Here is an 11,736-nt window from a genome sequence, read left to right as displayed (position 1 = left end):
ATCACATACTGTACCTCATTGTCCGAGGCATGAAAAACAGGTAACATTGATACCAAGAAACAACCATTTGGAATAGATTAAACCAAAGATACATACATACACCTGAATATCAGTGTTTTATGGCTTTAACTAATACAAATAACGAGTGGTAACTCAGCTAATCTAATAGGGGAACGTACACACAACACATGCATATACCAGATACAATTATAACTGATTAATTATAGTCTAAAATAAAGAAATGTCTTTATGTGTGTGTGTGTGTTAGTTTGTGTGTGTGTGTGTTAGTTTGGCCATTTACAGCTCTTTGGGAATGTGTTTGAAATCAGATTGGGGGATGATAGTGGGGGCTGGTTCGAATCTTCTTGACGGCGAAGAACCATCTGGCAATTTAAAACCCCTATACGAACGTAAAGTCTCTGACCAGAACTGTAATTTATATGCAAATGTCAAAAGTGTTAAAAGGGGTCTCTTAAGCCATAAACAGTCCAACGCTCATGCATGATCCTACGCAGACGATACACTTTTGTGATGGAAATTATATTTATATATACAGTATTTATATATATATAATACTTTTGGCAAAGTTTTTCAGCAGAACGCAATAATTCTGTGAACATTATTGTGAAAATTATTTTTCTATGGTCTCTTATTTTTTTCCTATTACCATGTCCCCTTAGGTGCTTCTTACTCCACCACCAAAATAAAACTATTTTTTACAACTGTATTCATTTCCACTAATGTGTCCACTAATGACATTAGTAAATGTTTTTAACAATTTATTTTTTTTCTAGTTTTTTGTTGTTTCAGGTTTGATATGAGGTCCAAATTTTCTGATGTTTAAGAATAATAATATTTATCCTACTTATTCTTTTTTTTTTACTTTATTGTAATAGGACAGTCCAAGTTGCTGAACACCATTGTTGACATATAACTGTGTGTACAAATCTGTAATTTGTCTGATGTTAGAAAGTTGCATACATTTGGAATAAGACATTTTTGCAGCTTAGTTTTATTTCATGATTTTCATTATAGAATTTCAGCCCTGAAACTTTTTAAAGAAACATGATATGACTCATTAAGTGCACTATGAATAATAATAAAAAATTATACTCACTGAATAACTAAATAATAATTCCGAAGAAACACCTTCCACTGTTGCTCTGAGAGGGTAGGGATTGTTTCCAAAGTGATGTCTATGTCACAGTGTTCTAAACTGTTCAGATACTCCTGACAAATATGCAATGCATTGTCAATTATCGAGATTCCAACCCTCTGATTGGCATACTGTTTACGCGGCTTGCTCAGACCTAAAAAGGAGGGAAGATGTGTGAATAAGTTTGAGTCCCAATGTGGGTATGTCTGTGTTAGTGTGTGTCATACCATGAGATTTAGCATCATACACCTCTCCGGTCCTCTCCCACTCTGAATCCCCTCCATACTTCTCCAAAACATACAGCAGTAGACTTGTGCATGCAGTCCTTCTGAAGTCCTCTGTAAAGAAAGAGAACAAAATAAATTTATTTCAGATGATCAAGCCTGGTAACCACAGGTTCAATCCAGCAGGTTCAATCCAATGATAGGGCAACCCATGAAAAGCTACAGAGAACATAGGTCACAACTGTGCCTGTGAGCAACACATTTAACCCCAGACTGCTGCAGGGAGACTGTACAGTTCATGTGGTTTAAATCTCTTTGGGGCAAAATAATCATCTGTTAAATGAAAAGAAAACAACTAGCCAATAGGGGACAATAAAGATTAAGAGTACTGACCAATAAAAGCATGTTTATCATTCTCCGCCCCCAGTCTGTAGCAGCGTGGGAAGAATGTATCTGGATCTGCTGCATCAAACCACTGCAGATTTCTTAAATTCATACACAAACCAACCTGAAAAAGATTAAATGAAAGGTAATGAGTACGAGAAAGTGTTTTTATATATAAGAATTTTGGTTTCAAAAGCTTCAGTTGTTAAATTTGTGATGAACCTTGGTGGTGAAAGATCCCGCCTTTGCGTAATGATTGGTCATCTGGTCTTTACGTAAAGACCGACAGTCGATTGAATCCCTCTTGGTTGTCCAGTAGAAATATGGCATCTCATTGCGAACCAACCGTGTCTAGGGATTTAAAATAATGATCAGAGGCTGCCCACTGTCGACAAATCACATTCAAAAACCCAGCTGCTATGGCAACTATCAGTGAAATGGAATTCCAGAGTTTCTAAACGTACCATTAGATCGTACAGATCATCTGCCTCATCGTCCCTCTCTCCCTCCTCACCTAAGTCTGCATAAAGAAAGAGAGAAGGTGGTGTGACAGTAGTCAAGGGACAGAAAGCATGCTCTATGTCACTGACATCTGTTTGCTGGAATGAGTGGTGTCAGGTTAGCTACTCAAACTACTATCATATCAAGCTTTAGATTACAGTGGGTCATTAACTAAACAGTTACACAGGTTGCTCCATATTATTATAATTTAAATTAACTGTTTAAATATTTTTTTAAATGTAATTTATTCCTGTGATGGTAAAGCTTAATTTTCAGCAGCCATTACTACTACTCTCACGTAGGGGTGGGTGATACGGCAAAAATATCATATCACAATATTTTTTTTTTTCAGAAATATCACGATTCATGATTTTATCACGATTCTTTGTCATGTTGGTTTTACTATTTTGCAAGTTGTCTGAGCATTACAGCCAAACTAATTTCCCTAATTTAAAAAGAAAGACTTACAAGGTAAGAAAATATAAAATAAAAAAGAATGGCAGACATTTAGGCCAAAGTGGGCAAAGATAAAAATCTTTGTCATTATTTTATCTTTGTTATTAAAAAATAAGAACAAAAGATACACGTTACAAATACACATAATATACAAATAAAACAAACAGTTTTCAGGTACAGTAGGTGTATTTAGCAGTAGCATTCAAGAAATTGAATTAACAAATATAAAAATAAAACACTTAAATACACTATATACATAAATTATACATTGATTCTTATTAAAGCAACTGTATTAAAGTTCTTCAGTCAAGAGCAGTGAGTGATTTTTCTCTTTGTGTTTTTGTTTTATTACCATTAGGGATAGCTGACCAAAAAAATGACAATCCTGTCATCATTTACTCACTCTGAAGTTTCTTTAAAAAACCCGAATTAGTTTCTTTCTTCTGTTGACAGTTGCTGGTCCCCAGTTACTTCCATAGTATTTTATTTATTTTTTCCCCACTATCATGTTTGGTTACCCACATTCTTCAAAATAGCACGATACTACAATATTTAAAGTAGCACGATACTACAATATTTTTTCAAAAGCAGATCGTGGAGACATTTTAATCGTCCCAAAAATCGTCATATCGCACACCCATCTCACTCTCCTTCAGAAATCATTCTACTATGCTGATTTCATGCTCGAGAAACATTTCTTATTATTATTATCAATTCTTGTGAAACCCTTGATTTTTTCACATTTCTTTCATGAATGGAAAGTTCAAATGAACACATTTTTTGAAATATTACATTATAAATGTCTTTACTGTCCCTTTTGATCAATTTAATGTGTCCTTGCTAAATAAAAGTAATAACTTGTTAAAAAAAATTAATTGTGGAAAACCTTCTGTTGTTTAAATTAATTTAATTATAATTACTAACAGGGATCATGCTGATTGACAAAAGGGTGCTAGACAAATTTGAATATAGCTATAGCTATTTTCTTGTCTTTTTAAATTATGTTTACATTTAAAACATCCCCAACAGAACATTGTGTCCGTAACTAACTTCTGGGTACAATTTTGTCCCCTGTGTATAGCTAGTAAGTAAACCCACGCACACACACACACAGAAACCGACCTGCCTTATCATGTGTCTACGCAGAGTGATGCATAGGGTCTCATCTTAGTTCTGTCAGAGACTCTCACCATCATCATCACTGCTGTCACCCTCATCTGTGACTTCTGTTTCAAGATCACGTCGACGGGGCTGGGGGACAGAGGGCCGTGGTAGTCGCCGCTCCACCCATCCTCTTGCACGCAGGCCTGCACGGATTACAGGATAGGGACCCAGCACCGAGAACACTTTCTTCTCCTATATCAGAATCAACAAAATTGACAGTGCATGTTCATTGAGATCTTAATGTCATCATTATTATTATTATAAAATTAAAGATAATTCGGAGTTCATCCATGCACATCTTCTGCTATGATTCATTAGGGTTTTAGAAGCCTAACCTTTATTGCCTTGTCCACTAGAGTCTTAGCTGTCTTCAGTCTGTCCCCATTTATCATACGCAGATTTACATAATTACAACGAGCTCTTCCTTCCAAGGGTTGCACTGTGACATACAGAAATGCTTTACAAAATAAATAACAGGGTTTATCTTGTGAGTGTAGGATTTGGCAATAGTTGTGTGAGCCAGAGTATACTGTAAAACAACATTTTAAATTGGTCCTCATTATCTGAAACAATTCATAGTCCAAATCATGTTTTAATTTCAGTCTAATAATGTCAACAGGTTTTTTTTTTAGGTGTAGGTTATTAATATCAATATTTCAGTATAAACATCACTGTGCCTATGAGAGTATCTCACTGATATACACTACTGTTCAAATATTTAAGGGTTTTTTATGTCTTTGAAAAACATCTTATACTCACCAAGGCTACATTTATTTGATCAAAAATACAGTAAAACCATAATATTGTGAAATATTATCAGAATGTTATTGTTTTTCAGGATTCTTAGATGAATAGAAATGTGAAAAGAACAGCATTTATTTGAAATAATAACTTTTTGTAACATTATAAATGCCTTTACCTTTGCTCCCTGCCTGCTTCATGACCACGTCTCTGTCTTCTCCACAATAAAGCCTTGCAGATGGATCCGCATGTCTCACGTCTTGTCAGCCCCGTAACACATGCCATGTTCAATCTGCACCAAATTTCACAGATTTGATAAAAGTCCTGGTCTGAAGACATCTACATGCCAGCATTCAGTTACAGTCATAGCGCCACCAGCTGGCAGTAGGAAGTTTGGCACATATAAATGACTGACATATTCCTCCTATATTTATCACTTTAAATGCATATTGCCCACCCTTAGCTGTTTTCCTAAAGCCACCGGGTGGCGGTGAGCCCGGGTGCAAGGGCCCTTTCATCACTGCTTGCAGCTTTAATTTCAATTTGTTACCACTATTTGTCTGATGCTGTGCTCTTTTTATGCCATTCAACATCTCTCTTTTTCTCATTTGGTCACTTATTTCTGACTGTCATTTTGAAACAGGTTTCAGAGAGCATGAATAGTTACAAAATGTACTCTGCCCACATCCATTCCAGATAGTTAGCTAATAAAAGGCAGTCTTTGTGCAGGGTTAATATAATTTATAACATGAATGCATAATAATAGTTTCACCTTCCGTAATGTAATTGCAGTATATAGAATATATTATAATGTATATAATAGCATAATAATAAGAATAATAGCATCTTTAATATGGTTGTTATGCATAGACTATAAATTGTTAGTCTCAAACTTCCAGCAGTATAATAGAAATATTTCCGAGACTGATTAATACAAATTTAATGTGCCTAAAAAATTCAGAAGACACCATTACAAAAACATATTGTTGAAGCTTTATGATACAGTGATGGTATCAGACACTTTAATCTCCAATGGGCTTTTTTCAAACTTTAAAGAATACCAAAATATACTAAAATATATTATTACCTTGGTATTATGCCAAAAAACATGTTAATACCATGGTATTTGTTTACACACACAAGCATACATTACAAGAACAGGGAACCAAAAATGTCTTTGTAAAACACAAAAACTTGTCACACACAACGTTAATACAAATGCACTTAAGGTAACATGCAAACAGAACCTTATTTTTTATTTTAAATACGCATGACATGAAGGCTATGATGCCATTGTGAAAGAAAGAGAGGTGGCAATGAATAGTGAATGAGTCATTCTGCAAAGAGTAACAGGTTGTACTTCAACTCTCTCTAACCAATTCTTTATTCCAAGTCTGAATACTGCAGTGGGTTGACCATCTCTCCCAAAATTATGCTTTAAGTGGTTTATTGAAAAATAAACAGTAATCAATAACATACACTTCACGACTCTATGAAAGACAACATAAAAGCATTCACTTCAGAGTTGAAATGATGTTATGGTTTGTCCGTGTGTGTGTGTGTGTGTGTGTGTGTGTGTGTGTGTGTGCATGTGTCACTGTATCTGTTCAGGCAGACGGGAGCATCTGGAAGTGGCAGTGGTAGTAGTCTGTGTCAAGATTACTAACATAACTGTCAAAGCATTGTGCTACAGAACAGAAAGGAAAGAGGAGGAAGGGCAAGAAAATGGCCCATGTGACCTTTGAAGGCAAAAGGGCAATATTCATGTACTGGCAGCCAAACTGACACAGTGACCTCCATCTAAACCTTCTAAATTATATAAACAGTAATCAATAACATACACTTCACGACTCTATGAAAGACAACATAAAAGCATTCACTTCAGAGTTGAAATGATGTTATGGTTTGTCCGTGTGTGTGTGTGTGTGTGTGTGTGTGTGTGTGTGTGTGTGCATGTGTCACTGTATCTGTTCAGGCAGACGGGAGCATCTGGAAGTGGCAGTGGTAGTAGTCTGTGTCAAGATTACTAACATAACTGTCAAAGCATTGTGCTACAGAACAGAAAGGAAAGAGGAGGAAGGGCAAGAAAATGGCCCATGTGACCTTTGAAGGCAAAAGGGCAATATTCATGTACTGGCAGCCAAACTGACACAGTGACCTCCATCTAAACCTTCTAAATTATTACTTATCCCCCAAAATTGAAACATTGGTAATTGTGAGATAAAGTAAGAAATAAAAAATAAAAAATAAAGTAGGCTATGCAGTCTCATTGTAAGAAATAAAGATATTATATTTATAGATGTCTTTACTGTCATTTTGGTCAATGTGCTTCCTTGCTGAATAAAATAATTAATTTCTTCTCATTTCTTCAATATATATTATAAAAACATTATATTGACTCTAAACTTTTGGTAGCATTTGTGATCGCAACTGTGATTTCATAGATCACGACTGCAAGATAGAAAGTAAAAATTAAGAAAAATAAAATTGCTGTTAAGGTTTCCATACAATATAGACTTGTTTTATTTGTATGCGTCTTTGATCAGGGACTGCAAAATTGTTGCCTGGTAATAAGGAGAGGTAAGAAGAAGCCATTTTTTGTAAGTGGAAAATCTCCCTTTGTGAGTGACACACAGATACTGTACACACAAAGGAGTAGCTAGGTGACACAGGAGCAGTATAATCAGCTCAAGTGTTTTGTTATTATTTTAATTAGGGTATGTGCTCATGTCAGACAAATAAAGGGAGAAGGACAAGGAGAGATTGAGAGAAAAGGAGTAGGAAAACAGTAGCATAAAGCAGATGATGAAAAATTCATTAACTTGTTCACATGATTAGCTCTATCTCTATTTGCTCCTTCCCCCTGGGTATGTGTTTTAATGACAATAACTACTCAAATGATCCATGACTGGGACGACAAGGCAGTCTGAGTGATAAATTGTATGGTTGTCTTTAGGGGTGCTCCGATTGATCGGCTACCAATCACTATCGGCCGATAATCGCTTTGGGATGATTGATCGGCGGTCTCTAAAAAGGCCAATCTCAAAAAAACGATCTCAAGCTGATGATGCGTCTGCCGTGAGATGTTTGGCACGACATGCAGTGGTACTGTCTCAGTCTCTGTCTGGCGCGGGTGAAATCATTATAATGCTGAAGGTGAGGTACTCACCTTCATATTTCTTCATTAAATAACTTATAAAGTAATTTGAAAACCTTGTGTGAGACGTAATTTCACAAACAGCGTGAGTGAATCACCGCGCGCGCTCTCTCTGTCTCTCTAAAAATACGCAAATGTCTTCAAATCACCACATCGCATCTGTCCATAAGCGAGCTACACGCTGCACAGTTGACACAGGAATTGTCACTTGCACAATCGAGGCAGTTTCACATCGTCACTAAAGTTTATAAAATTACTTTTTAATTCTTGCCAGTGTTTAACCATTCAGCGCTCGTACACTCTCCTGGAGACTCGCAGCACACACACATAATGCCAGGTTCACATTAAGTTCTTTAAAGTTCTTTATGAACCGCAGGATTGCTTGTAATAAAGAATTCAATGCAAAAGGAAAGGCAGTAGAGCTGACTATTTCTGTCAATGGTAAGTTTGTGATAACGGAAGAAAAGTAGTTTCAATGCTTTGCCACTTGCTTGAACAACTTAATATATAAATCTAGAAGTAAATGCAAAAGTAAAAAGCATTGAATAATGTGTTGCTTATATTTATTGTGTTTAAACATGTCTGTGAAAGATTGTATTATTGTACTGTGTAAAAAAAATTGCAATGCTGAAAAAGCATTTTCAGTGACAATGCTTGGATTTGAAATCAAAATAATGGATAAATGTTGTGTTTGTCGTAAACAGCCACAGATCAGTAGCGGACTCCTGTGTGAAAGCACAGTCCGTGCTGCTTCCTCTCTCACAAGAGTCACCTAAGAGGGGAATTCCCCCCATTTTCAAAAATGAAATTCAGGCCCTGAATAAATGTCTAAAAATCCTGATTGGAGCATCACTATAAATAGTTATAAATGATAAAAAGAAGACTTTAAAAAGATCGGTATCGGTGATCGGTATCGGCAGATACTTCTTTCTGTGATCGGCGATCTGCCTCAAAAATCCTGATCGGAGCACCCCTAGTTGTCTTGTGTTTAAGACTGTCACACTACAGAATGAAGCAAGTAATTACTAAGTAATTGTTCAAAACCAAACAATTTGATTAGTGAGGTTGATAGTTTATCTAGTCAACTTCAAATATATTTCTACTTTTTTTTTTTTTAATAATCCCCTTTCAGACAAATGTCTCCAGCAGTTGCATCATGTATCATACTGTTTTTTGAGTGTCCTACCAAAAACTTAACTTTTTTTAAAAACAGTTTGTACAGTTTAAAATAGTCCAACCCTTAAAAACCCTTATTGAGGTCAGGTAAATATACAGGTTTCCTTAAGGTGGACTAAATGTTCAACCAGCCCACTGACTGGTCGATTCTGAAAATCACACCATGACCACCAATCTATACAATGACGTCTGTATTCTAGCAAGTCCTACCATATCATGCAGTGGAATATGTCTGGGAACAAATATCCTTATTAAATGTAACAGTACTTAAGGGCTCTTTAACTAATTGGTCCCCCTTTGCAAAATACTATTTTTCTTGTATTCACACATGCACTCATTCTTCAAAGGGAAAGCAGAGGGCATGACTGTATGAAATGGATCCATTTAATTGAAAACCTCAAAACAGAACAGTAATCATTCAGAAGTGAGGTAACATAAGTGTAACATATATTACCTGGAAATGCAAGCCAAATAAATCACAATAAAATCACAGCCGGTGGTCTTACGATTAGAGAAGCTAAGAAACTTAAGCAATTGTTCTTAAGCCTATAATAATTGTAGTTCTGGTGGACCTTGATAAGATGCCTGTACCATAATTATATGTTAGTGGGATGTTGGAAACAAGGCGGATGCTATTATAGTGGAAAGCTACTGGTGCTTTTGTTGTAACACACAATGACCTCAATGCTGATCTACACTATGACTGCCAATCATAGAGCAAGCAAAATAAACAACAGAGCATCATTTGCATCAAAGAGCATCAAAGCCAATGGGTTCATTTGACAAAGCTTTTCTTGGATATATTATTATTGTACATGCATTACAAAGCCTGTGAGAATATTTTGCTCTGTTTGGCTGTATTTTTGATGCAGGAAATGTTCAACAGGGTTTATATGAATTATAGGCTTGTGTTCCTGCATAAGAAAGCTGTGAAAACACATTGATGAATCATCTTTGTCATGGAAAGATAGCAGCATCCCAGTGGGATATCACACACACACACACACACACACAAATGTAAAGAAGGAAGTGAATAATAGGAAGCCTAATAAATATCAGTGGTCTTTGACTGTTTGAAGGTAGTGGGTTACAGTACCTTTATTAACAGACAACCACAAAGTCAGGTAAGATCTTATATGCAACTTTGATTTAATGTATTAATTTTTGCCACTGTGCATCTATTTTGCATACAGTTATATCTAAAATGTCACAGGATTATGCGATATTCATCTACATGTACTATATTGTGTCTAAGGGTCAAGCAGTTCATGTGCTAAATAAAATATGTATGTCTAAAGAAAAAATGTTGATACTTAGTGTACTTTTTTATTTGATGAAAGGTATGCAAAGTGAATTGTTTTAATTTGGTAATATTTTAAGATACCTTTTTTGACTCGTCATTAGAGATTAAGTAGACGGGTCAAATGATGGGGAAAATCTGATTTTTAATTTTAATCTTTTGATTAAGATCTTTTTATTATGAGTCCTATGACGTACTGTGAAAACCTAATAACTTTCAGAAATTAAACTAAGCAGCAAAAACCTACTCCTAAAAACAGCACTTTAATTAATAGGGTCAGAGAGAGGGTGGAAAATGGCCATTTAAACAAATGATGACTATGCAAAATAATAATAATAATAATAATAATAATAATAACATGACAAATATTTATGTATTTATTTCCTTATGGAAATAAAGTCTACAAAAATTATGATTTTACCCCTTAAAGCTTGATGAGAAAGCATCCACTGTTTAGAATAACACAGTAAATGTCAGTTTATGCAAGCCCAGTCCCTATAATAACTCATAAGTCTGTCTTTCCCTAACACACATTCATCATCGGAGACAGGTCCCTTATTTGAAATGCAGTCGAATTCAAGTCTGAATTCATTGTGTGTAAGTTGAGGTGCGTTTACTTTGTGGGGACCAAGTGTCCCCACAAATACAGTGAAACTTAAAGTAAAATTACCATGAAACAGGTGAATACATAGTAAATAATATCTGAAATAATATGTAGAAATGAAAGGTTTCTGCAAGTATCAGGTTGAGGGGATAAAAAAAGATGTCATTAGCTCATTATAAAAGCAGTCAATGGAAATTCCCCTCAGTGATAGAAAACTAACTTTTGTGTGCCATCCTCAAATAGAAAAAAAATCAACACAAAAGAAACAATGCTGTTAAAAGATTAGGGTTAGTAAGACTATGGTACTGTGTACTTATTTACACTCTCATTAAAAACAAGTAAATGTGTATTACAGAGGCCTGATGAGGAAGCTGTGGTGGACCATGGTGGCACCAGCTCAGTTCTGAATATCCATTATGAGAAAGAAGAGCTAGAGGGTTAGTATGCAACCACAACACTTTCTCAGTCATTCATGTGATGCAGCCAACAGTTCAATACAGTCATATTAACTGGAAAAATCACATTGAATCTCACCAGCTATCTTTTTTCTCTCAGGTCACAGGACTCTGTTTGTGGGTGTGCGGATGCCCATGGGCAGACAGTCTCATCGTCATCACCGGCCGCACAGCTCCAAACACCGCAGAAGAGCTGAGAGGATGCGGGCTGGAAGTGTGGCTCAAGAAGACATGAACACAGAAAGTACCGCAACATCGCACGGTAAACAGCAGTAACAAGTCGAGCAAATGCTTGTAGCTTCATTCACAGGAAGGTGAATCTGGAGAATTACTGTGCATCTAGGATTCCAAATGAACGCTCGCGAAAGCGCCACGTTCAAATGCGTATAGCGCCACAAATGTGACCATGTCATATTGC

General features: G+C 35.9%; 2 protein-coding genes across 4 annotated transcripts in view; one reads left to right on the top strand and one right to left on the bottom strand.

Moving 5' to 3' along the window:
* Window positions 1–9,553, bottom strand: part of ttll3 (tubulin tyrosine ligase-like family, member 3) — a 14,798-nt gene extending 5,245 nt beyond the window's left edge. Inside the window, exons 1-8 of the mRNA XM_016272083.1 lie at window positions 9,532–9,553; window positions 4,221–4,342; window positions 3,912–4,077; window positions 2,229–2,284; window positions 1,987–2,115; window positions 1,774–1,888; window positions 1,384–1,494; window positions 1,118–1,310 (exon numbers count right to left, since the gene is read on the bottom strand). Of these exons, the coding sequence (XP_016127569.1) occupies window positions 1,118–1,310; window positions 1,384–1,494; window positions 1,774–1,888; window positions 1,987–2,115; window positions 2,229–2,284; window positions 3,912–4,077; window positions 4,221–4,342; window positions 9,532–9,553 (914 nt within the window). The remainder of the gene's footprint in view (window positions 1–1,117; window positions 1,311–1,383; window positions 1,495–1,773; window positions 1,889–1,986; window positions 2,116–2,228; window positions 2,285–3,911; window positions 4,078–4,220; window positions 4,343–9,531) is intronic.
* The window catches only part of slc4a8 (solute carrier family 4 member 8), a 19,501-nt gene continuing 17,146 nt past the window's right edge, over window positions 9,382–11,736 (top strand). For 2 of the 3 annotated variants that reach the window (XM_016271974.1, XM_016271972.1), the window contains exons 1-2: window positions 11,222–11,300; window positions 11,419–11,580. In XM_016271974.1, coding sequence (XP_016127460.1) covers window positions 11,448–11,580 — 133 coding nt within the window. In that variant the 5' untranslated portion in view covers window positions 11,222–11,300; window positions 11,419–11,447. Of the gene's footprint in view, window positions 9,389–11,221; window positions 11,301–11,418; window positions 11,581–11,736 lie in introns of those variants that run through there. The other variant, XM_016271973.1, reaches the window with a different exon arrangement.

The sequence above is a fragment of the Sinocyclocheilus grahami genome, unplaced genomic scaffold (genome assembly GCF_001515645.1).
Source record: "Sinocyclocheilus grahami isolate Dianchi unplaced genomic scaffold, SAMN03320097.WGS_v1.1 scaffold67.1, whole genome shotgun sequence".
NCBI lineage: Eukaryota > Metazoa > Chordata > Actinopteri > Cypriniformes > Cyprinidae > Sinocyclocheilus > Sinocyclocheilus grahami.
Note: the sequence above shows the minus strand (reverse complement) of the source record. Positions and strands in the feature narration are given on the sequence as shown.